At 39.3% G+C, this 27,600-nt stretch overlaps 1 protein-coding gene across 2 annotated transcripts in view; it reads left to right on the top strand.

Annotated features, from left to right (window-relative positions):
• The first annotated feature begins 2,500 nt into the window (after nucleotides 1–2,500).
• Nucleotides 2,501–27,600, top strand: part of slco4a1 (solute carrier organic anion transporter family, member 4A1) — a 39,983-nt gene continuing 14,883 nt past the window's right edge. The window contains exons 1-6 of one of the 2 annotated variants that reach the window (XM_026921372.3): nucleotides 2,501–2,595; nucleotides 22,796–22,887; nucleotides 22,989–23,407; nucleotides 23,524–23,899; nucleotides 26,193–26,283; nucleotides 27,265–27,386. In XM_026921372.3, the coding sequence (XP_026777173.3) occupies nucleotides 22,994–23,407; nucleotides 23,524–23,899; nucleotides 26,193–26,283; nucleotides 27,265–27,386 (1,003 nt within the window). In that variant the 5' untranslated portion in view covers nucleotides 2,501–2,595; nucleotides 22,796–22,887; nucleotides 22,989–22,993. Of the gene's footprint in view, nucleotides 2,596–22,795; nucleotides 23,408–23,523; nucleotides 23,900–26,192; nucleotides 26,284–27,264; nucleotides 27,387–27,600 lie in introns of both variants that reach the window. The other variant, XM_026921371.3, reaches the window with a different exon arrangement.

The following is a 27,600-nucleotide window of genomic DNA, read 5'->3' as shown; positions in this document are numbered from 1 at the left end:
ACTATGCATGACGGGTGCATCACTTCATGCATTTCCCTTCTTACTCTGACACGCCCATTGCTTTGGAATAGGGTAAATCTGATTTTATCAGACCACATGACCTTTTTCCATTGCTGTTTAGTCCAAATCCTGTAAGTTCTCATCACATTGTGCGTGTGGAAATGCTCTTACTTTCACTACTAAACATAGCCGTGAGTTCTCCTGTCGATTGTTTTACGATGTGACATCACCAAGCGTTTTAAAGATCTCTGATCATGATGATTCAAGATTTTTTTCCGACTACATTTCTGCAGTAAAGTTGACGGTTCACCACTATCCTTCCAGGCTTTAATAATGCACTGGACATTTCATAACCCAGTTCCAGTGATTTCAGCAATCTCCTTAGTTGGTTTCTTTGCTTGATGCAGGCCCTTCAGTAACATCTTTTCCACGACTATGGGATACCTAATCTGCCATGGTTGTTTAAGAAATGAGAAGCTACACACTGCATCAGTTAAGGTTAAAAGAACTGTTGCCAGCTGAAACATATTATTCACTGCAGTAATGATCCAATCACAGGCTCTTAAGAATTTGCTTATTTAAACCCGAACAGAGACCTTTTTTTTGGCCAGGCAGTGTATATTAGATATTACTGTATCCATACTTTATCCATGCTCTAATATAGACCTGTTCAAACCATTTTCGCCATGAGGCCCACTTAATAGTTTTTTTGAGGATATGTGCCCAACACAATTTAAGTTATCCTATCTGCCCAGGGTTTTTATTGCCTATTATTAACTGGCTAATGAAATAAAATATAATTGAACCACATGAAAAAAGAGATTTATAATACAGCAGACCTAACATCCCACAGTCGTGGCGTAATGGATAGAGAGTCGGACTTACAACCCGAAGATGAAGGTTGTGGGTTTGAGTCTCAGGTCCGGCAGGGATTGTAGGTGGGGGGAGTGAATGACCAGCGCTCTCTCCCACCCTCAATACCACGACTGAGGTGAGCAAGGCACCTTGAGCAAGGCACCAAACCCCCAACTGCTCCCCGGGCGCCGCAGCAAAAAAGGCTGCCCACTGCTCCGGGTGTGTGTTCACTACTGTGTGTGTGTGCAATTGGATGGGTTAAATGCAGAGCACAAATTCCGAGTATGGGTCACCGTACTTGGCCACAAGTCACTTCACTTCAAAGAAGAATAATGCCCTGCATTATTGGTCTACTGCTGTGTTTCACAGTAATCTCTGTCCAATTATTATTATTATTTAATAGCATTATTACCATTATACATTACATTTAACAATTTGTTGTAAGATCTATTTAAAAATATTTTGAGTGAAACTTTTTTGGGCTTTTTTGCCCTTTTTGACCATTTTCTGTGAACTCAAAACATTCTCCATGTACCTTGTAAGTATATACACCCTGTCACTGGTAAGATGATTAGTAAGAAGGTTTTGATTAGTTTTCTATGACAGCAACTCTGACATTAGTTCCAGCTGTAATTCAAATCATAAATTTACAGTAATGTGGTCATCATATTGTTTCTATAGTAACAGCTCATTCATAGGGACTTATTATATGGAGTGACCATACAGTAGCCACTCCACATAATCTAAGGCTCAAAATAAACAGATTAAGAAAATGTATTGTCGTTTAACAAAGAAAAGTGTATAATCATTGATATGGTGAAGCTTTCCATAAGCAGCCAATTATTTAACATTTATGGAAGGAGTCTCAGGTGTCTAGATCTGATGCAACTTGGGGACTGCATCATCTTCATCTTTCAAGTGCACTTGAAATGACCCTCTTGCATCATCAGTCAGGTCTTTCAGTTTAAACCGGATGGGCCTTAGATCATTTCATCATCCTATTCAGTTGAAAACAATGAGTGTCTTTCTTTGGTCATTGTCTTAAAAACTTAATATCAGATTTTGACTCTACATCATTTTTTTTAATGGCCACCATTTTATAATGAGTGAGAGCTGATTCAAAAGAGTTGGTTTTTTGTTGTTGTTGTGGAAAATGGTGAAAAAAAAGAAAAGAAAAATCTCCACCAGGACTTTGCACTTTTCGGTTTAACATCAAGAGAGAAAAAAGACAGCCTGATATACAAGCTTTATAGCTGCTGTAGTGTAAGTGATTACAGGTACTACAGGAACTGACGTTCCACAAGACTAAATGTAACAATAAACGGTTAAAAAGCATGACGCGTCGTTCTATAATAAATTAAACACGTTCATTGTTGGCAAAATGCTGTGGTGTAAGAGGAATAATGCTCTTCGGGACATGCTGCTATTGGATAATAACTGACTCTGTAGCGGATACACTACTGCGTCGTGGATTATTTTCCTGTAACAGCACGCGGTGTTTAGTAGCAGTCAATGGCAGGTTTTTAAAGCGCGTGCGGCGCGCGCGCAGCAGTACTGCCACGCGGTTGGCTGAAAGGCGCGGTGGCGCCACAGGGGGGCGGGGCTCTCGCTGGAGCGGCGTCTTAAGCGCCTTGGATCAGCGCGCTACAGGATGAGAGGCGCACACGACACGCGCGGATGTGCAGAGACAGCCCGAAGAACTCGTCTCAGAGACAACTGAAGCCATCGTGGTGAGAAAATGTGAGTGTCTGATAAACGTTCTTTCTATTCGCATTGACAAAACAAACAAACAAAGAAACAAACCAAGCTAACACCAATGAATAGTAGCGATGCTGAAGGCAGTGTAGAGAAGCCCAGATCAGCATCACTTCAATCCGGCCACAGCTATGGCTGACAGGTGTGGATGCTTAGCTAGCTAGCTTAGATTGTGCTTGCTAAACACCAAGCTCTCGTAGCCGCTTGTCTGATATTTGGTCAGGATAAATGTGGGTTGTGTTATTTGGGATTTATTTCAGGATGAAAGGGAACAAAAGAGTGGTTAAATCGTGCTGTAGTCAGCATGCATGCTCTCTGCAAGTACAGCAGGAGAGGGGAGGTGAGCAAGACAGGAGCAGTCCATCAGTGTCCACTTTAAACGCCTGTCTGATGACGAGTAATGAAAGAATTCCTGACGACACTTATGCAAAAAATAGACCTTATGCAGAATCCAAAATATGTAAGGGCTGAAATGTGAGCAGAGAAGTGCATCAGACTGGAGCCCTGCCCATGCTACAGTAGGTACACTACAGCACACAATACTAACATATAACACACTGGAGGACACAGATAGCTGAGATTCAGCTTATTTATATTTTACACTGTTGTATAATAATAAAAATAATAATAATAATGAGTAATAATCATTCATTCGTCTTCAGTTCTGGTCTGGGTTGCAGTGGACACTGGGTGCAAGGTACAAGGTGCACACACACACTCGCATTCACACACGCATTCACACATAGGGACAAATTAGAGTTGCCAGTTCCACTACTGGCATGTTTTTAGGAGGTGGGAGGATATCAGAGAAACTGGAGGAAAGCACACGGACATGGGGGGGACATGCAGAGCTCTACCCAGATAGTAAACCAAGCTCAGTATCAAAGCAGGGACGCTGAAGGTGTGAGACGTCAACGCTACCCTCTGCATGGGTAATTATTATTATTATTATTATTACTGCATTTATATAGCACTTTTAGAAACATAAAAAAGGCTTACAATGAGTAGAAACATACACACACACACACAGCACATTATAAGGTGTCAATTTGCTTACCATTTATATCACAGATGGGCGTGTGTGTGTGAGTGGGTGTGTGTCTTTCTACAGTGTACCCAGTAGCTTTGAGGGTAAAAAGAATTGTGCTGTTTTGTCTTTTGCATTATGTTGAGGCTTGCTACTGACACACAATGCGATTAAGTTGTAAGAAGACCAGTGGACATCTGTTCCCCTAAGCCTCATGCCCTAGAGGTGCTGTAAGCTCTCAGACGGATATGTCTAAATGTGTACACAAAATATCTTATGTATAATATTTTATATTTGTTCCCAGCAGAACTTATTTGGACACTATAGAGGGTTATTCAAATACTGTCTATGTTCATTATAAAGTAGTGGGTTTGCTGTGCAGGATTTTCTGTATTTTGATGAATAATAACACCTAATACCACTTAGTAGACTACTACTACTACTACTACTACTGCTACTACTGCTACTACTACTACTGCTGCTGCTACTATTAATATTAATAATAGTTTTGTAATGTGGATGTGTAATTATGGTGACATGGATGGTTTAGACGCTTAATATTTGGTACCAAAATATAGAAAGTTATAAAGTTTTAGATGTTTAACACCACCAAAATGTAACTGGCTGCATCCTAACTCCTTAAGTTACAGGTTAAACTCTCATGATTCTCCACCCATAACTTCAATCTCCCATCCCCATTCACACTCACCTAATGATTAATGACACTCACCAGGTTGTAATCAGACTTCTCCCTTTAAACAACCCAACTGACAAACACTATGTGAAGTTCCACTCCAATATTGTGTCTGAGATGCTCTGAAGTGTTTCTTCTCTACTGATTCTTTTAATTAGTACTTCTACCATAGTCCGCTTACCAACTGCCCCTTTAGCTTTGTCTAATTTATGCCTCTTTGCCAATTGCCAGACCTGACAGTTTGCCTGACTCAAGTTTTGGAGTATTGCTGAGCATTTTTGTTTGTCTGTCTAACAAAACCTGCATTTTCAGCTGCCTGTCTGTTTCATGACAATACTCTTATTTATATTTTCCTCTTTTAAGCTGAAAAGAGTTCAGTTTATCTGAGTGTGTAGAAACCCTAAAACGCTTAAATGTCTTAAATGAAACTCTGAAAGATCATCCATGACATCCTGTTTCACAGAGGCCAAATTCTCTTAGTCATTCATCAACATGGGGAAGATTACAGAATACACAAAACAAATGAGTTGGCACTGGTGAACAGTGGTGAAGGCCATTATTATTATTTTTCACTTTATCTTTACCTTTATTTTGTTTACACACATAGTAATAATAATACATTTTAAATATATTAAGTAATACTGATGATAATAATAATGATGATAATAGTGCTCTTTACAGGTGGCAGTAAGAAAAAAACACAGAAACATGCATTTTACATTTAACTTTGTTTAAACATAAAATGTCAGAATACTAATAAAAAAAATCACAAATTACTTAGCAGTGCAAATATAAAAGTAATAACAATTAAGTATTGAAATAGCCTCATTTAGTCAAATTTGCAAATCTCTACAGGCATATGCTAAAGTTTTCTTTGAATAAACACCTCAAAAAACAAGAAGTGCAAATAAGACGTCAATAAGTGTCAATAAGACGTCTATTTCGCAAGGTTCTTGCCAAGCACATTAGCATGTTCACCTTATCTGTCTTGAGCAATGATCTTGCTGGGGTAGCAACATTGCCAGCAGTGTTCAGTAAGAGCACTGGTGCTACAAACGTCATTGTATATTCTAGCTACTTTTGTATCATTTTACTATCTGCTCCTGTTCTCTCTCCACCAAGTAAGTCTTCGGTTGTGTCTAGGAGCTCCTCTTGAACAAATTCCATGAACTTGTTGTCAGTGTGAGCTCTACAGGGCAGAGGAGTAGGATTCAGTGGTGCCCTTTTACTTTTAAAAAATTCACTGCTGTTGAGATTCATAAGCTCCTCTGTAACTGATTCGTTCTGCAAGATCTTCACCACCATTTCCAGAATATCTGGGTGTTGAATAAAGTTGACTTTGAGTTTCTCTGTCATGTCAAGTTGGTACTTCACCTCAAACACTGACAGCGTTTTGGACTTGATATCTCTATCATTTCACTGTCTTCAATGTCTTTAAACAATTTGAGGACTGGTTTAACTGATGAAACAGATACGTAATCTTTTCCTGAAAGCACGTCAATGTACTCAGTCACTGGTTTTAGTGCAGAATGTATCAGTTCCAAAATGCCTATGTACTGCCATGTTGGGATAAGATGCTGATGATGTCAATAATCACAGGGGACTCATCTAAAGATCCGTTCAATCCATTTCTGCTTGGATACCCATACTATTTAACTAATAAATGTTAGGCTAAATTAAGGTGCACTACGGTCATAAGGATATGCTAAACTATATGGACAAAAGTTTGTGGATCACACCCATATGTGGGCCTTCCGTAAACCGTTGCCAGAAATTTTGAAGTACGTTATTGTATAGGATGGCTTTGTCTGCTGTAGCATTACAATTTCCCTTCCCTGGAACTAAGGGGCCCAAACTTGTTCCAGCATGGCAGTGCCCCTGTGCACAAAGTGAGCTCCATGAAGACATGGTTTGCCAAGTTTGGAGTGGAAGAACTTGAGTGCCCTGCACAGAGCTGTGACCAGAACCGCACTAAACACCTTTAGGATGACTCACTAATGCGCCTGTGGCTGAATGAGCACAAGTCCCCACAGCCACATTCCAGAATCTATTGAAAAGCCTTCCCAGAAGAGTGGAGGTTATTATAACAGCAAAGGGGAACTAAATCTGGAATGGAATGTTTAAAAAGTACATATGAGAGTGATGGTCAGGCGTCCACAAACTTTTGGCCATATAGTGTATTTTATTTCACTCACCAAGATTAAAGTATGTTATGGCAACAGTGATGAAGCTGCTGGGGGTGGGGGTGGTTGGGGGGCTGGGCCCACCCATTTGGACACTTGGCCCACCCAGAAAAGCATTCTTGTAGCTAGGGGTTACACCGACGTCTTGTGAACAATTTTCACAAAACCCAGTTCTCGTTCGCTAGGAACTACTATTTTAAGAAGCTTCATTGAGTGACGTTGCTCAGCAACCGGTGTAAACCTTTCTGCATGATATGTATCCATGTAGCAGGCTAGTTCAATTGAGTTTGCCATCTCTGAAATGGACGCCACACTGTGCCTTTTCCTCCTGCCACTCGTACAGTGTAATAACGATAAAATAACTTGAAAAGTATTTCAGTTTCTGGAAGAGAGGAGATCGGACTCAACCGAAACAGAACTGTAGTTCCTTGAGGAATGCATGTTCTGTACATATTATCTTTAATCATAGGAATTAGAGTAGGTCTGGTTTCCTTTTTATTAGTCAAATTTTTTTCTTTTGCTGTAGTTTTGTGTGTGAATGAAATGATCTTATTTGATAAAATTCTTACCTGAAATACTACAGGTATCCATCTACACTTATGTTCAGCTTTACTTCTGGCATTGCACCAGGCCCTGATTAGCCATCGGGCGATTCGGGAGAATTCCCAGTGGCCTGGTTTGCCTTGCGACTGCTTTGCCTGTGCTTTTTTTTTTTTTTTGCCTGTGACACAGCCAAGGGGCTGGCAAATCCTGCAGTTCCTAGAAATTATTTGGTTTGTACAGTCAAACAGAATTGGTTAATAAATCATGAACCGGCTAGTCTTGCAACGCTATTGGTCACCACTCGCGCCATCTCCGTGCGGTATCTGTAAACAAAAGCAACATGAAACGGAATGATGCAAAAGAAGGGAAAAGAAGCCGCCAGGTGGAGCAGAGAGAGAAAGGATACGAAAAAGAAAAGCCCTTCGAGAGGATGCTGCAAGCTGCAGTTTTGCAATTTTTTAAGTAACATCAACATCAAACAGTAACTGACACAGCTAAACATATATTTGTTTGCAATCCGTTGTCCAAGTCAAGATTGTCTCTAAGAAACCTCGCTATAAAAATGAAACTCTTTCAAAAGCAGAAACCATGCCCCTGTCAAAGTCACTTAGATAACCTTTTCACTATTCTAATGTATGATCTTAATATTAACCGAAGTTCTTGACTCAAGCCTACATGATTTCATGCACTGACCTGCTGCCTCTTGAATGTTTGGATGAATATAGATATTTGCATGAATTAGCAGATGTACAGGGGTTCCTAATAAATTGGTCAATGAGTCTACATTACAGTAGGTGGTCAGTGGTCTTAAAATTTATTGTGGGTGTATAGGGTGGTTAGGGCGGGTGTGAGAATCCCTGAACTTTTTGTCTCAATCTGGCCCTGAATTGCACAACTAGTTTATGTAGGCTAATGTTAAATTGTTGTTGAAAGGCAAGACAACTCTTTTTTTTGTTTACGTTGTGTTTGTATTGATTGGGAAAGCTGCTCAAAATGCGTGATTTAATTTCACATAGAATTTCACTGAAATTAAATTCTACTCGGCTTACTGAAATGTCAAAAGCACTTGTAAAACACAGCATTATAAACACGTCTGATTTTCTTGGCTTACTTTATGCTAGCGGTTATTTCATTTTGTGATTTTCTTTTAGGTGTGATGTGTTAACAGCTGGCATTTGTGATGACAGTACCATGTGTTGTGAATTGAAGTGAATTAGGCCACAAGTAGGCTTACTAAGTGATAGCCTTTCTGCAATCATTTAAGTTCCTTTCAATAACTGCTAGATTTGAAGGTTTTTTGCCCACCCTGTTTTACCCAGGTCCATCCACTGTTCAATTTCTGGCAGATCTCTTTCCTGCTGTGCTTTTTCTCTTTTCTGAAACCAGCTCTGCAAGAAGGTGCTCACAAGATTTCTGCAAACATAAAACACTCATTGGGTCCGATCTCTCTCACTTGCCGTGGCATTCATCACAGTTAAGTGTTTAGGGGTGGGCGATATGAGGCGTTTCTATGATACAAAATATGTATTATAATGTATAGGTTTGCAAACAATTCCCCAGCAATAAAGTACTGTTGCATTTTTATATATAGAAAATAAATAAATAAATTATTTAATGGTAAAAAGTTAAAAATATGTAAAATTAGGAAAAAATATTCAACTTTACAAATTGAAATTTTAAAATGCACATACATAGTTTTAACATCACATCAGTTGCTTCCAGTCAGTTTAGAATTACTATAAAAAACAAACAATAAATGTAAAAAAAAAAACAAAACGGCAGATTGGTGGCCCTTTGCAAGATTGTCAGCAGTGCGGTTGTCAGGGAAGTACAGGATTTCCATTCATGTGTATATCAGCTTCCTGTCAAGTGGATGGCAGAGCCTTAAAAATTAGGCAACCAGTCCAAAACATAATCCAAAAATCAAGGTCAGACAGGCGTGAAATCAGGCATTCAGTGAACAGGCAATAGGCAAATCGTATCAAACAAAGTCAGAACTAGAACAACAATACAGAATGCATATGACTTGGAATCATCACTAGTAATACCAGGAGCGAGACTTCGCACTGTGTGTATGTGTATGTGTGTGTGTTGGGCAACAGGTGAGTGTAAACAGAAGTCCGGTGATGAAACACGTGACCTTGGTGCCGATGGGACAGAACCCCCTCTCTTGGAGCTAATCTTTTTTGGTCTCCCCCCTGGGACATGGGCCTGGATGATCAGGATGTCTGGTGTGGTATTTCTGGCAGAGTAATGGGTCAAAGACATCTTGGGCTGGGAGCTAATGCCGTTCTTCTGGGCCATAGCCCTCCCAGTCAATGAGATATTGGAGCTTACCATTTCTACGTCGTGAGTCCAGGATCTGCTTAGTAATATATGCAGGTTGGCCGTCCTCTTCCAGAGTAGCTGAGGGCTCAGAAGTGGGGGTTCTCTCTGCTAGTGGACCGGGGATCACAGGCTTTAGTCAGGACACATGGAAGCAGGGTGCAAGGTGGCAGTGATGGGGTAATTCAGGGATCGAAGTCTGTACAAATATAACCCAGTTTAAGTTCCTCAGTGATATAATCCTCCATACGCAGGATGGCGCACTCGTGTGGGCAAGGTGGAGGTAAACCAGAGGCCTTGGTTTTGGTGTACACCTCCTTGAACTTGGCATAAACACCAACTTGAACTCAACATTGGACTTTGGGATTTCCATGTTGGTAGAGGCCACCATTTTGACAAGGTTTTTAGAGGCATGAATCATGACAGAAGGGTGACCATCGAATGAGTTAACCTTGGGTCCACGCAGTATGAGGGTTATGTTTGAAGCCATGGGAGGCCTAGGACTATGGGAAACTTAGCAGATGATGTGACCAGAAATGAGATTTGTTTGGAATGCAAGGCCCTGATTTTAAGTGTTATTTCTGATGTGCAGTGGGTGATAGTTCCTCCTACTATCCTCTTCCTATCGTCCTCCTCCTGAAGAAGATCAATGTTTTGGAATGTCCAAGTCAGAGACCAGATCTAAATACTATCGAAAACCTGTGAAATGACTTGAAGAAGGCTGTGCACAAGAGATCTCCTCGTAACTTGATAGATCTGGACTATTTTTGCAAGGAAGAGTGAAATAAAATAGCTGAGTGTATTGCAAGCAAAAGGCGCTATAAGAAAGTATTAGATAAGGGGTGTGCACACTTATGATTTTTTAAAAATTATTTTTATTTTGAATATTGTTGGTTGCCATAGCACATTAAAAGTGGAAAAAGATCTGACAAAAACCTGCAATTGTAATGGGGTGTGCAGACTTTTTATTTCCACTGTATCTTCATACCAAAAGAGGAAGGAGGTAGGGATGACCAACTCTCTCTCTCTCTCTCTCTCTCTCTCTATTCTGTCTGCACTTCTTCTTCCTCTTTCCTCTTTCTCTGGCTGTTTGTGTGTGTGTCTTCCATGCTGCTTGAAGTGTTGGAGGTGACTCAGTTTCCCTGTTATCTGATAAATAACATGGTTGGGCCATGCAAGTCCCTGAGAGATTCTGGCTGCCTCACATTAGACATTTTACTTCTAGGATGCATTTAAAAAGAGGTATTTTGTGTTACCATATTGTGTCAGGTCTGAATAGGTATATTAAAGTAGATAAAACAGTGGTGCTATTATGCTGTGGGAGGCATTTTTGCTGCCATGGTTTGGGTCCATGCGCCTCTCAGTTTTGGAGAGCCTGCGTTCCAGAACTTGGATCTGTAGATCAACTTTTTTTTCTTTTACTGAAAATAAAACGTAATAAAGTAATAATAATGATAATAATACTACTACTACTAATAATAATAATAAATAATTGTAATTAATGATCATTCTTGTCACCACTCTTTAAAAAAGTTTGGCTCATTTCCGTGACGACCAATTGGTAACTTAATCATAGCATACTCACATTATCCGTCCCATGTGCTGATGCATCATTGATGTGACAGAAAAAATGGCAGCTGACTTTGTTGTCATTTCTTTTCAGAAATGGGCAGAACAAGATGCTAAAAAAGCAAGGCAGCATCATTTGTGAAACTTGTTAAGTTTTTATTTTTATTAATTTTGAGATCACTCACACAATTAGTGTATTTTTGGATTTCTAAAACACACCGAACTGCCACAGAGCAGAGCAAATTGTGACATCAGGAGAAGAAGTTGTCTCGCACTCACGTGTACTACAGTCATCATACTAGCGTTAGCCCTGTGTGGTGGCATTCAACACTGCTGTATTACCTGAAGTGTTTGGAGCACTCCTGTGGCAGTGGACCTTTTCCTTTCCTGGCTACTTGCTGGATAACATTTCCCTTGGTGTACTAGTACCTCATGTGTTCCAATTTAAGCAATGCTGATCACCTTTATCCTATGATGAAACATTTATATCCTCTCAGGAGTGAGCTTTTCCAGGATGACAATGCTCTGATCCATAGGGCACAAATGGTCATAATTTTTAGCTAAGTAATTTTGTTGTAATGATCTTCAGGCTCAGATGACGGGAAAACCTGGGTAGCTGCTTTGTCTGTGTTTATGGGTCATTCATTCCAGTTAAATTCACTAGCAAATGGCTGAAGGGCACGACACGCTCCCTGGAGAAGTAGGGTACTGGGATTTGTGTGCGTGTGTGTGTGTGTGTGTATGTGTGCATGTGGGAAATCCTCGGTTCCCACTAGGTTAATACCAGGTTTGGTAAGGCCTTACCTTTTTTATCATGGTTTGTAATAGTCAGGATATTTTAAGAGGTTGCATTGTTGACAGTGACAGTATTTTGTTTAGCCTGCAGTTACAAATCCACGTCAAACATCATGAAAAATAATATCATTAACACTGGCCTTGGTTAGTGAGTCATAATTGCGTTTATTAGCATGCAAGGCTCAGTTGTAATTAAAAAGTTGTCTTAATATTACTTAAGCCTGGATTCATACTTTGTGTCATGTTTGTGTGTGTATGTGTGTGTGCGCGTGTGAGAGATAGAGAGAGCATGAGAGATTGCTAATAGTATTACATTTTATTGTGATCCGATCAGTCAAACCACATTCGGATGTGGTTTGGGACACAAGACATTTGTAGTGTGAAAAATATCAAAGTAAAATATTGATCCTAGATTTATTTATAGGCTATGAGATTTTTAGGTGAGACTGTAGTATTGGATGAAAGAGAAATTTAGTTGTGTAACAGGTAAGGAATAAAACATAATGTGGCATGCTGTTATAGGAAAATAATCCACATTGGGATGGTGTGATGTTGTTGCCACCCTGAAGCGGGTTATTTTCCTATAAAAGCACATGAAAAAAATATAAAAGCTTTTCATTTTATTCCTCTGATATCACAGTGATTTGCTCACATTTACAATTCTTTATTCTTTATAGTTACGTTTAATATTGTTGAGACAAGTCAGTTGCTATTATCACTTAGATTGAAGCAGCTGTAAATTAACATTCCCTGACCAGCCTCCTTTTTCTCTCTCTCTTGAAGTTAAGAAAACCAAAATGCACTCATTGTCATGTTACTGAACAAAATTGTAGAATGAGAGCATTAATATAAACCTTTCATTTAAAGTACATTTAAAATTTTTAAAAGATCATTCAAATTTCAGCCAGCACTACTGTCAGAGTTGTATTTTTGTCAACATCTACTGAATTCTCAAATTTGAGAATTCAACAGTAATTCACAGTAACTTTTTTTCCATTGTGATCTTTGCTGGCCAAATGATGGAGCTTTTAGAATGAAATTGTTTACGCAATGTGCTTAGGTTTCAGTGTAATTTAATAGGTAATAGTTAAGTCATGAAACAAAAGACTTATTCATGTATAACTTCCTCAGCAAAGAATGTTTTCGGAGGAAAATTCTTGGTAAATATACACTAAGCATTACAGAAATTTGCTATGTCACTGTGATTCATTTGCTCTGAAAGCGAAGACAAACCAAAGGTTACACATTTTTCTTCCTTTTTTTTTATTATTCAAGCTTTGTTCATAGGAATCAAACGAAAGAGCATAGCATAATATTACAGACATCGGTCAAAGTCCAAGGAATTTCCTGGACCCAGACATTTGGATTGCATCACTCAGTTCAGTTTGTTGCTTGTCGCCATGTCTCAGGTGAGTTGCTGTATACAACACTGTATAGTCTATTAATGCAAATTGAGATTATGCAAAGATGTTGTGGATTGGAAATAATTCATCCCACATATCCATTAGAAAGCTTTTAACCTGAGACACATAAACAAAATGTCAGATGAATTAAAATGAACAAAGGCATAACAAAGGGAGAGCACGAGATAAAGTGATAGATGGAGAAGTTCATTTGAAACTAATTGAACTGGACTGCAAAGCAATAGTATTTTTCTAAACCTCTTAGACTCTACTGTGTAACTCTGCAGCATTCATTTAGGCCTCAGACCCTGGAAAACACATCACCTGTTAGGCAATATATTGTTGTGTGTTTAATTCTCTATTCTTAATCTCACTACCCTTTCATAAAGGTTTGATTAAACGGAAAGACAAACTAACTGTGCTTGGCTCTCCGCTGGTATATCTTTATCTTGCAATGAGGAATTTCAAGTGTTTACAACATTAACAACATGTGTAACCTTTACAGAAAAGGGGAATGGTGTGTTAATTATTTTGTACAACTTTTCTTTTGTTAAGTTGTACGTAGCAGAAGGCTTTAGCTGGGTTATATTACCAACCTGTTACAGTGCAATATTTTTCACATTATTGAACTTATTATGGTATTTGGTGGTATTGTATTTTCCAACATACATGCAGGGTGGGAAGATGATGCAGAGAGTATGGTTGCCTTGTCACACCTAACGGTCCTGAGTTCAAATCCTAGTTTGGGTTTCTCATTTTATCTCTGTGTCTGTGGGGGTTTCCTCCTCTGGGTTCTCAGGTTTCCTCTCACCTCCCAAAAACATGTAGATGGATTGGCTGTGCTAAATTACCTCTAGGTGGAAATGTGTGTCTGCATGGTACCCTGTGATGGACTGGCATCCTACCCAGGGTATACTCCCACCTCACCCCCAGTGTTCCTGGGATAGACCTACCTCTGGATCCACCACGACCCTGGCCAAGATAAAAGGTTTACTGAAGATGAAAGAATGAATAAATGAACTTAAGTTTGGACAGTTTTTAAATGAGCAAAATGATTGCTCGTGCGTTCAGCTGTTGCAATAACACAGGAGTGGACACATGATAAATTTATTAGCATGTCCAATAGATAATAGAAGCTCCAGCATGCTGCCCAGTCCCATGTTCTGGTTTCCTGGAAAACTAATTGACTCAGTTGATAGAATAAATGGTGGAAGGCAACATAATGTATAGCCAGCTATTTAAGTGCATTAATACAGACTTAAGGAAATAAACAAGTCCAGAGGAAGGGATGACTGTGTAGCCATATCCTCTCCTGATAAATTTTTTGATGTTGCACATAGTGTATTTGACCTCGACTAAAAGTAATCAAGTCACTGGTTAATAGTTCAGTTATGAGCTGTGGTTTTCTCCCCTCAAATCACAAGTAAAAATAATATATGAAGCTGGCTAGAGTATTTGGTTTTGTCAGTGTTTCCACATACATATGTGCTCCTGTTTCTAATAAGATTGTCTGTCCTATGTGGTAATTAGTCCACCTAGTAAAAATCATTCAACCATCAGCTAGACTGCACCTTGGCTGATGTGTGTAGTGCAGCAGCCGGTGGGATTCGGAAGCATGCGCTACAGTCACAACATCGAGGTGTGTCACTATACCCTGAGGATCGTTTTGTTTAAACACACAAACTAAATGGAAAGTTTTGTTTTGCATACATCAGTGGGAAGGACTTTTATTTTCTTTCTCTGTCTGTTATACCTACTTGTCTGCCTGGCAACTACAAATAAAAAACTAACAACCCAGACACAAAGTCTGTTTGTCCCAGGCACCCAGGCTAGTGATTTGTCCTCCCCTTGTGTGAGGTAGAACAGTCATCACTGTAAGAAAGTCTGTAAAATGAATGTAGTCTGTCTTTAATCTAGAATCTGTATGCCTGGGGCAGTGGCTGCTGAACAGATCCAGATTCAGATTTATTGTCATGTCACAGTTTGCATAGTTACTAATTAAAGTATAAAAGGCGAGCGAAAAAAAAAATATATATATATATATATATATATATAGAGAGAGAGAGAGATAGATAGATAGATAGATATACACACACTGTCCACTTTATTAGGAACACCTGTTCACTTGCACATTTATGGGGGCAGTCGTGGCCTAAAGGTTAGAGACTCGGCCTTGTAACCCAAAGGTGAACCTGAAGGTCGTGGGTTCGAGTCTCAGGTCCGGCAGGGATTGTAGGTGGGGGGAGTGAATGACCAGCTCTCTCTCCCACCCTCAATACCACGACTGAGTTGAGACCCTTGAGCAAGGCACCGAACCCCCAACTGCTCCCCGGACGCCACAGCAAAAAAGGCTGCCCACTGCTCCGGGTGTGTGTGTGTGTTCACTACTGTGTGTGTGCACTTGGATGGGCTAAATGCAGAGCACAAATTCCGAGTATGGGTCACCATACTTGGCCACAAGTCACTTCAATTCACTTCATTTATGCAGTAATCTAATCAGCCAATCACGTGGCTGCAAAAAATGCACATGCAGATGCAGATGCAGGTCAAGCGCTTCAGTTAATATTCACATCAAACATCATGAAGAAATGAAGAAAAAGTGTGATCTCTGTGACTTTGATCGTGGCATGGATATGCTGGTTTAAGTAATTCAGAAACTGCTAATCTCCTGGGATTTTTCACACACAACAGTCTTTAGAGTTTACACAGAATGGTTTAAAAAACAAAAAACATCCTGCGATCAGAGGGTGTGCAGGCTGAAACACCTTGTTGATGAGAGAGATAAGAGGAGAAACACCAGACTGGTCTGAGCTTACAGGAAGTCATAATTAGTCATAACAGTTAATAATAATTAACACTAACTAACTAATACTATGATTTTTTTTCCTTTTAAACAGTAGAAAAGTTAAATAATTAACAACTTCATTAACCAATAATCATAGCATCAGTGAATAAAATTAAAGCCACAATAAACAATATGGTCCAGCACTTTAATTAAGATGTTTATTAACTGGCATAATTCAGAAATGTTCCAATATTTAGACCAGAATTCAATAAGTTGTCAACATTTAGTAACAATCTGTAATTAATTTTTTTTGCTAATATACACTATATGGCCAAAAGTATATGAACACCTAAAAATCATACCTATATGTGAGTCTTCCCCAATCTGTTGCCAAAAGTTTGGAAGCACACAGTTGTCTAGAATGTCTTTGTATGCTTTAGTATTAAGATTTCTCTTCACTGGAACTAAAGGGCTCAAGCTTCTTTCATCATGGCAATACCCCTGTGCACGCAGCAAGGTCCATACAGACATGGTTTGCCAAGGCTGATATGAAAGAACTTGAGTGAGTCGAGCCCTGGCAGCAACCCCACTCAACACCTTTGGGATGAATTGAAATGCTGACTGCACCAGGCCTTTTCACTTGACATCAGTGCCTGATCTCACTAATGCTCTTGTTGCTGAATGGGCACAAATCCACATACTTTTGGCCATATAGCATATATGTGCTAATTAGTATTGAATAAAATGCAGATGTATTTAGTTAATATTTAAATAAACATCTATTAATGTGTGTTAACTTTGTTTATCTATGGTTTGTTACCTAACATTACCTAATGTCTAATAATAAGAATCAGAATCAGAAAGAGCTCACACACACAAGGAATGCTGACGTTGTCAGCAATGTTAACTTATAATGTAAAAATTATTAGTTAAAGGAACCTTAAAATATTACCATTGTAAAGTATAACCATTTGTAGTAAAATAAATAAATAAATAAATGTATAACTTCACTGTTTTCCAGTGTGGGGGAAAAAGAGGAGAGTAATTAGGTCTTTGAGGTGGAGGTGATACAGAGATGCTGAAGTGATGGCGTTTTAGCAATGAGATGCAAAACATTATTTTCTGCAGTGTATTAAATTAGTGTTCTCCTGTTGGAAATCTACTTAAAACATCCACTGGTTACATTAACTGAATAAATTACATTAGCAAGCTTGTTAGACTTCCTATCTCTCTCTCCCTCTGTAGCTCCTTGAGCTGTCAGCCCCACTCTCTCTCTCTCTCTCTCTCTCTCTCTCTCTCTCTTTCTGACAGTCTGTCTACCTCTGTTGACATAATGATATATTTATATTTCCATAACCAGAACACTAGCTTTAACAGATAAGCGAAGGTTAAAGCTAGAAATGAAAGTCATTTCCGTGTCCCTTAAGAACAGAGTGCTGGTCTAAGTGACCTTTAATGTTTTATTACTTTCTATAACTGAGATTAATATTCAGCTTCATGCTAGTTTTGCGAATGTGGAGTAAGTAAAGGCCTGAATATACATTACGTAAACCTTAAATGACCTGTCACGATTTCATTCCAGTGACAGTTTGCCTGTGTGTAATGGAATAGGTAAGCCCTGTAAAATGTCCAGTTGTGAATTCCCTGTGAGCTTCCAGTGACCTGCAATTTTTAAATGCTTTTAAAATGTGAGCAGTCAAGCCACACAAAATGAAAAAGGTAAACGGAGGTAATGCGTCCATTCATTAGTCCACTTGTTCAGAAGTTCCAGTGGATTGAGAGCTTTAGTTGGACTGATCTTTTCAAAATGTCACAATTTTGGGTCCTTAAAACTGCATGCGTAGTTGAGTTAAGAGCATGTAGCAAGGAGCTCACACTAAAATTGCACACATTGCTATTTAGACCTCAGAAGTAACTAGAGACTTATGCACTATTCGGACAGTTGTACACAAGCTACATGAGATTTGCTTGGGAAATTGCATGAATAAGCAGGTGTAACACAGGTGTTCCTTTTAAAGTGGTCAGTTAGTGTATATCTCTAAGTGACCAGTACTTAAATATATTAAAAATCTGTATATTGACCAGCCTAAAAGACAGTTATTAGAGCCGTACTATAATTAAGCAATTAGGAACTGTCCCTTATATTGCCCACAATATAAAACATTCACAGTTTGCAGACCGTGAATGGATGTATTATCACTTACGGATCAGCAGCATATTCACACTGATGATCAACCCTTATTCTCACTTTACATCTTGGCATCAGGTTCATTAAGATCACTTTTGAAGATATTCTTGGAGTCTCGCAGGCATTGGTTTCCTAGTGCTTCTCTGCCTATATTCATACAGTGCTGTGGCACAAAGGTTCCCCATTGCATGGGTGGAGAAACAGTGGGTAAAAGCTGATTTCGTTGAAATGTCTGACATCCCCATGTCCTGATGATCATTCTGGAACAAGTTCACCTTGAAGTCTCACCTGTCCGTAGGATGTTGTTACAGTACTTTAGTTCCAGGATTTTTTTTTTTTTTGGATGGTAAACTCATATCTGGTCTTCCTGTTTCTTGAGGTAGTTTACATTTACGGTATTTGGCTGACACCCTTACCTAGAGTGACTTACAGAAGTAATAGGGCCCAGCAGTGGCCAGCTTGGTGGTGCTGGGATTTAAACCCCTGAGCAACCACTTCCTCTCACAGTCTTACAGTGGTTTACATCTTACATCATACAATCAAGTCTTCCCTTGATTGTTAACATTGATACACATAACTCCTGAAGGGTGTTCTTGAACTTGCCAAAAGTTTTAAAGGGGTTTTTCTTCACCAGGGAAAGATTTCTTGTGTCATCCACCACAGTTGTTTTCCATGGTCTTTCAGGCCTTTTGGTGTTCCTGAGCTCACCAGTGCATTCTTACCTTTTAGGAATGTGCCAAATAGTTGATTTGGCTACGGCTAATGTTTTTGCTATCTCTCTGATGGGTTTGTTTTGATTTTTGAGCCTAATGATGGCTTAAATAAAAGTTAATGTGTGCTGTGTCCTGCTCTGTCATGTGTAATTATTGTATTATGTCGCACTTGTCGTTTTACTTTAACTGTAGTTTTGCAAGTGGTCTTGTCTTTTACATTTGTAGCCCTGTTTGCACAGTGTATAGTCCTATGTATATTAACCCTGACAACAAAAAAGGTACTATAACTGATTCACAAAGCGATTCACAGCACTTAACTTACCCTCCAGCACCCTCTCCCCAAGTCAAGGCAAAAAAGCTGCTGTTATTGCTGAACTTCCTTCCTAGATGTTGTCAGTGAAAGCGTATGGCCTTCTTGGCTTCCTCCTCTCTGTTGTTTATGCCCTTGGCCTGTTAGCACCCAGCTATGCTTCAAAGAGGCCCAGCCAGGACTCCAAAGCAAATACTAAGGCTATTCTCAAATCCATACACACCGCTCACTGTTCGGCTTCCCTCTGTTTGTACTTTGAATTTAGAAAAGAATGGCTCGTGGAACACAAAACAAATGAAACAGGGGGTTGAAAACTAAAAAAAGGCACAAAATTTATTTATTCCTTTTGTGACCCGTAGTTCCTGACCAACAAATGATAAGTGTCCAATCACAGTGCAGCAATTCAGAGTACCACTTCTGACGCGATGGTCACGCCACCTGATTAATATTCTGAAACCTGAATTACCCCTTACCAAAAAAGCCCATTCTAATACACTATGTTTATCCAAGTTTACTACAAGTATACTTATAAAGAAAATCACACTAAGTGTTTCTTTTTATATACAGTGCCAACATGTCTAAATATACTTACACTGTGACATATACCTATTTACTTTTGACATACTAACTTTTCGAAGTACACTCCCAAGAGAAGTACACTAGATGGCAATTATTATTTACTAATGTGTATGTTTTAATCCAGTATACAATGCATTCATTCGTTTATCTTCAGTAAGCACATTATCCTGGTCAGGATCACAGTGGATCCAAAGCCTATTCCAGGAACACTGGGCATGAGGTGGGAACACACTCTGGATGGGATGGGATCGAACCAGAGACCCTGGAGCTGTGAGGCAACAATGCTACCTTCTGCATCACCACCACCCAGTATACAGCGTTCTCAGGATGTTTTTTTTATTATTATTATTATTCTGAGCATTTTAAATTGTATTTGGAAAAGAGATTTCAGTCCTCCTCTACTCCTCTAAATTATCCACCTGACTGGATAATTTCTATATCAGCTCTATTGACTCAAGACTCTTTGTAATTATTTCGCATCTAAATCTGTTTTGCATTAAAAAGATACTCTAGTGCCAAAAGATTGTAGACAGTCGCAGCTCTCAGATATGTTTAACACACCAGTCGATTGCTACGAAACATTGAAGTGACATCTTAAGTTTAATGGACTGTACTGTAAAATATTAAAAGATCTGGCTAGCTAATATAGCTCACTCAGCTAGCTAATGGCTCACTCGTACATGTTTCAGCAGGTTGGATGTTGAGTTTTGAAACGCTGATATCTCCACTGGTTTTGGCTCGCATACCTTGAAGATCATCGTGCCATTTCCTTTTAAAACCGAAGATAACGTTAAATTAGGCCAGAGATGCTCATCTGTCTCCACTGTCTCAACCTGCTGCTGACTAAGCATTTGGCACTTGAAGTGTAGACTTTTGGCAGGAAACTGCTTTATTTTGTTTGCACGTACTGTCTTTTAATTGTCTTAAAGTCTTCTGGGGATTAAAAGCATTTTTTTTTACTCTGTAATGGTGATTGATAAGAAATGTTTCGATATTGGATATTTAAATTATATTATATTATATTTAAATACTCAAGTAAAAATACTGAGAGTTAATTATTCTCAAAAAAGTAGAGTTACAGTGAACCAGTGAACCAACCATTGGTGTTCAGGTAACTGAGTGCAGGGATAGGAGTCTTGTGATGACATTGTGGGTGAAGGATGATGAACATAAATCTGTATCTTCGGACGGACACGGTCATGACAGTAACACCAGTGATTTGTTCACCCGTGCTCTGTGTAGAAATTAATAGTGCTTCCAGACTTCAGCACTGAACAGTGGTATATTTTGCATTCTGGTCTTGACTTGCTTGATCAGATTTAAGATATCCAAATCACTTTCCTGTTCCCAAAGCCTGTCATTGTAGTTGTTTAAACATGATTTCTCACAGTGTGCGTGCAATTCAGCCACGCTCTGTATAATCATAAAGTGTAAAGGAATCAACCACTTTCTTGTTTGGCTCACTCAACCTGTCTGTTAGGTAGGGGATGATAGACAGAATTTACGCTAACAGATATTTCTAGTTTCTGCGTCAATGTCTTCCACGAATGTGACTTGTGGCCTGAAACAGTGTCCTCTGGTAGACCAAAGTATTTAAAAACACGCTCCATTAACTTAGCCTCTTGGGAGGAGAATTACAGGGAGCACTGAAGCAGGAGAGCTTGGCTAGGTGGTATGATGAGAATCCAGTTATCTGGAGTGGGCACTGTCATGATGGTGTTTAATCACTATAGGAGACAAAGAGAAGGGTCTCAGAAACATGAGGAAGGCCCGTGGTCAGGCAAACGGAAATCAGGCATAAAATAGACAAGGCTAAAGCAGTAAGCATGGAGCAAGCTATAAACAAACCACTAATCAAAACAGGTAGATAACAAATGCTTGGACTCGACAGACACAATGCTGGATCATGTAACACTGAGAGTCCGGATTATTCAAAGTTAGTGTGACTACAAACTGGTGAGTGTCCTTAGTAATCAGGTCACTGTGAGTGGAGATAGGAGCTTGATGGGAGGTTACGTGATGAGTTTGTGAGCCGAGGATCATAGGAGTTGTCGTGAGTTGCAGACACGGACATGACAGACGAATTGATATTTCATATGACGAAAACTAATTGTGATTAGTATTTTACACATTATCATTAAACCTACTGATTGGACTGAAAATGAGTTCAGTTCATCACTGCATACAAGTCTGTATACACAACAGGTTTTTGGGTTTTTTTGTTTGTTTTTCACAGCACATTTCTTTCACAGCTTCCTATTTCATCAGACATGGATCTTGTAACCTTTTCTGAAACATACCACCGTGTGTCTCTTGATTCCTCTCTCTTTCTCACGCTCTCTCTGTTTCTGTCTTTCACTGTTTTGCGTGATCGTACAAATGTAACTTGTTAACTCGTCATAAGGTGATCCATCTTTATCTTTGTCATCTGTTTCAACACAGTCTGTTGCATAAAAACATAAGTTGATGACACAACTTTATGAATTTCTCACCAGACTAATTTCTCAAGTCCATTCAGCAAAGCTTAATCTATACTGACTGTACATAAATCTGTATTTGCAAGAGTTCTGTCACAGCGCATTTCTTTCACAGCTTCCTATTTCAGCAGGTATTTATCTCGTAACCACTTTTTTTGAAATGTACCATTGTATGTTTAAATGCGTCTCAGTGTCACTTTCTGCCTGTTCCACTCCATATTTGTTGCTCAAGACTATGTCTCTCTCTATTCAATTGTTCCCTTTTTCCACTAAAACATCTCATTTTACATTTGTATAGCTATTTATTTCATCTAAAACTCTGTTCATGTAAGTAAAAAGAATTTGAGAGCTCTAATTTAAGAGATCTTTCGAAGGTCTGCTTCAGTAGTACTGCTTCAGTGTTGCGATACTCCGCATGTTCTACTCAAAAACGTGTTCACTGTGGATGTGAGCATCACATCCAATCTTTGGGATCAGTTTTTGTGGATATATTGTTAGTGGATGTTCCCTGGGTAATCGTAAGACATCTTTTGAATGTTTTTCTCCATGAATCATGTTTTTTCATGTTTGTAAGTCAGAATCTTTTCATTTCAGGATGATGTCTTCCTACCTCCAAAGCACTTCTGCGCCTCCTCATGGTTTGGTGTAGCACCGATATCTGAACTGCAGGTCTCAACTAAGCTCAGGTAGAAAACGACAACATAAAAAAAAAAATCAAGAACCAGGAAGCTGGACTTGATATTCATTGACTTTACCCCAAAGTAAACTTTTAGTGTTTTTCCTGAAGGGGCCATGCCCCACCTGCTCAACAGTGACAGTTCCTTCAGCTCCAGGCAAGAGCTGCTGGACCTGCAGGATGGACCCGTGGGCCCCTGTGTGGACTTGCCAAGCCCATTGGAGTCACAGGTCAGCACACCTGCTGGCTCCACCCCTTACCGTCCATCCATAGATGCCCCCATCAATACGACCAAGAACAGTGTTAGTCTAGCTGGGGCAAAAGTGGGGGATAATTATCTGTCCTCGGATACAGAGAACCTGTGTGGATGGGGAGCTCTGACCCCCAATTTCATCCAGGGCTTCAACACGGCCCGCTGGGTGCTCTTCTTCTTATGTGTGGCCTCATTCCTCCAGGGTATGATAATCAACGGTTTCATTAACACCGTCATCACATCCATTGAGAGACGCTTTGACCTGCGCAGCTATCAGGTCTGTGGTTTTATTTTATACTTAAGGGACAGATTACGGCTAAATATAAGTAAGTTTGAGTGACTCAGCTGAGAAGTAAATGGTATATACTGTTTTTGTAATTACTGTCATTACAGGCCGGGCTCATTGCTAGCTCCTACGACATTGCTGCCTGCGTGTGCCTGACGTTCGTGAGCTATTTTGGGGGCACAGGGCACAAGCCCCGCTGGCTGGGCTGGGGAGTTTTCATAATGGCTCTGGGCTCGCTCGTGTTTGCACTGCCGCACTTCACCACGCCAGATTACCAGCCCAGAGTACTGGAGCATACGGGGCTGTGCTCAGCCAATCAGACAGAGGAGTGTGGGGACGACAAAGGAAGTGGACTCTCATTGTACCGCTACATCTTCATGCTGGGCCAGTTTCTGCATGGAGTTGGTGCTACACCGCTGTACACACTTGGCGTCACTTACCTGGATGAGAATGTCAAGTCCAATTATGCACCTGTCTACATAGGTAAGTGCATAGCTAGGGTGTGTTAAAACATTACATTGCGTGAACGCTTGTTCATAATTGTGTTTGCAGTGTGTGGTTCTAGACTAAGATGCGATATTCTGTGGGCCTTATTGATCAAACTGAATATAAACAAATGTATCTGTAAATTATAAACTGGAGCATTTATACAAGAAATGTGACATTCCTGATAATCCATGATAATCCATTTGGATTCTACCACCTGAGTTTATGCAAATTGATGTGTAAGGAGACTCATGTATAAGCAATCTTGATTGATACGCTTCAAATCATATGACAGACATGAGTTACTGCAATTTTATATACAGATTATGTTGGCAAGTTTAAATTTCTTATTTATTTCAATTTTACACAAGTTTAATGAAAATTCTATGGAACTCTTTGGTTTTGTATTAATAACTTGAAAGATAGCAATCCAAAAGAAATATATAAATGAAGACAAATAAGACCAGCTAATCAGTTAGGATAAAAGAAATGCAGACATAGAACGAGATCATTGTGTCTCCCTGTGAGCTTTGCCTTTTAAGTTCTTTTTTTTGGGTGTCACTAAATGCAAATCAGATGTACCATGAATGTGCTTGGGAATTTGAGGGTGATTGGAATCCATTAACACGAGTGTGAAGAAAATCAGCGTTAGCGAAATCTTTGGAAATCTGGTGTGAATTTTTAGTTTGGCCTCCAAAACCATTTACACACAACTTACTATCAGAGAAATGAGGACCGGTTGTTGGAAAAGTGTGTTGCTGTCCTATTAGGGAAGTTCTACTACTACTATGTAGTAACTTTTTAGATACAATATAATGATTATTTTGCTGGGTGATATGGTAAAATAATCTTATCATCATATATTTTTTTCAAATAATTTGATTACCGTAGCAGTGAATAACGATGTGAACCCTGAAGAAACCAAAAGGCTTATTCTCATGCAATATAGTTATTTTAATTATAAGAATTCTAAACTTAAACTTAGAATACTACCTGATATTAATTAAACTAAACATACAGTGAGTAGATTTATTGTTTGAAATGTATTTGAAACAGGTATCACTGTGTTTGTATAGACCCCGTAAGGAACTCAGATCACCACAATCATTACAACACCGTTGAGCAAAAAGAACAAATTAAAGGTCAACTGAGGCTCGTGACATTCATCAGCCCTCTTACTAATAACAGTGCAGGTTGCTAAATGAAAATTGTCTGTATATATTGTATAGAGCTTAAAAGAAGAAGAGCTTGCAAAGATAGAGCTTGTAGATTAAAGATAAATCTATAACTGGAAACACAAATCACTGTATCAGGCCTCAGTATCAGAGTGAGCTTATAGAAGTCACTGACTCTCTCAGTTATCTGTTTATTTGACAGGCTAGCTTTTTTAGGTCAGTGTGGTTGATGTGGAGAAAAAAATAACCTGTCTTATGGTGTGTGTATGTGTGTCTTTGTGTGTCGAAGCTTGTACAAAAGGCTTCCTTGTTTCATTTCTGGTCTCAGTTGTGACATGTGAAGTGCATTTCTTTTAAATGGAGTTTAAATTCCTTAAAAAGGTTATGAAACGAAGGTTTATAAAAAGAGTCAATCATCTAATAGAAGTGCAAACATGGGCTGTTTGTATGTGTGTATTAAAATTGGGCTCGAAAAGCACTCATGCAAACACCCTCCAAAAGTGTATTTCCTGTAAATGGTGTTTTAAAGGCCATGAAAAACAAGTAGAAAAAAATGCAGTCATTTTATTGAACTGCAAACATGGAGCAGTGTGACATCATGTCGTCATGTAGGACTGCTTATTTTCTGTGTATATATGTATATTAGAAGTGGGCTTTCAAAGCACTCAAGTACTTCAGTCTCCAAAATGTTAAAACTGAGAGTAATTTAATTTGGGATGTTGCATATAAATCTCACATCTACATGAATTTGCATTCCCTTTTTTTTTTTTTGTAGCGATCCTTTCAATTTTGTTCCTGTCAGACACCACTGTGGCCAGCAGCATAATTATTGACCTTTATCGACAAGCTCCACTTTCAACATCAATAAAGCGTCCTACAATTGTGCTGCTTCCCAGTCCCCACCATCCGCATTTCAAAGGCATTCACAGACAATTGCATCTCTGGACTCTCGTTTCCATTTATAAACATGGTCCAGCCTTAGTAGAGATCAAAAATCCAACATGGATTCTGTGAAATGGAACAATGGATTTTTTTCTAAAACTCAGGGGGTGAGCCATTAAAGATCTAGTACTAATATGCTAGCCTACTAAACTAACATACCTTATTTTTCCTAGGTATCTTCTACACAGCAGCTATTATAGGCCCGGCAGCTGGATATTTGCTGGGTGGCTTCTTCCTCAACATATACACGGAAATTGGCCAAATGTGAGTCTTTTATATCTGCCTAGGGTCATCGGGGGCTCTGGGGTGAATAGGGCCATGAGGTCTTTAAGGTTATCGTGTGGTAACAAAAGAGGTAGGAGTGTTTAAGGAAAATACTAGGTGGCTGGAAAAGTGGCCACACACCACTGAACAACTTCTTCTGGCCTGTAACTGAGTTTGCCTTTACTATTGCCTTTACATTTTTGCCTGTGATATAGGCTTGTGTGATATTGATTTTTTTCCCTGCCGGCATGTATCATTTAAAAAATTCATGATAACCTTAAAAAACAAGAAAAAAACTTGAACAGTACAACAGATATTAACTATGTACCTGTCTAATATTAGCTAAGTTGATCATACAGTGCTAGATTTTATTTCATATTAATGAAACAGAACAGAAAAGTGTGATTTCAATATCCCGATGACGCCACAGCAAACCTTGACTCACGTTCGCAGGAGAGGGCAGATAGTACTGTCTTCCGAGTGTGTTATGCTGCCCTGAGATACAGCATGGGTAGCATGTGTCTCGACATGGAGGACGTGCATGTTAGCCCTCACCCTGACCTGGGTGTGCTGGCTGGTGGGGAAAAAAATAGGGAACCATACACTATGTTTTTGAATGATACCTCATATTAGTATACTCTGATATTAAATTATGGCGCTCCTACACAATAAAAATGCAACATCGTGGCAGTGTAAGATCGTGTAGAGACAGTTAAATCATTATATCGCACAAGCCTACCATGCTACAGCAAAGTAATTAAATAGACTTGAAGTTCATCTGTACTAACATTATTGTCAGCATTCATACAATCATTGCATGTTTCAGCTTCTGCAGCAGGGCAGGTCTGTTTCCCAAGTTTGAATTTTTGATTCATGTGTAATGTTGTCAAAACACCTTTGAAAAATATTTTTTTTCTCCCTCCCTGTTTGATTAGTTAAACTACATATAAAAAAAACTTTGAATTCCTTCTGTTTCTTCAGAACTCTGCTGACCCCAGAAAGCCCACTGTGGGTGGGGGCATGGTGGATTGGCTTCCTGGCAGGAGGAGCCGCTGCACTCATCACTGCTCTACCCATTTTGGGCTATCCTCGCCAACTGCCAGGTACAATCCATCAGTCCACTCCAAACAGCCCTAGTTCATTCAGTTCAAATAATCAAACAAGTCTAGTGGATATAAGAAGTCTACACACCTCTGTTACTCTCCAATTGCTGGTTTTTGTGATATCAAAAAATTAACAAAGATAAATCTTGTCCACCTTTAGTGTGATATAGCAACCAACAAAATTCAAATGAACGATAAATAGAAAGTAATTATC

Source organism: Pangasianodon hypophthalmus, chromosome 16 (genome assembly GCF_027358585.1).
Source record: "Pangasianodon hypophthalmus isolate fPanHyp1 chromosome 16, fPanHyp1.pri, whole genome shotgun sequence".
NCBI lineage: Eukaryota > Metazoa > Chordata > Actinopteri > Siluriformes > Pangasiidae > Pangasianodon > Pangasianodon hypophthalmus.
The sequence above is the reverse complement of the archived record's forward strand: the minus strand, read 5'-3'. Positions and strand labels throughout refer to the sequence as shown.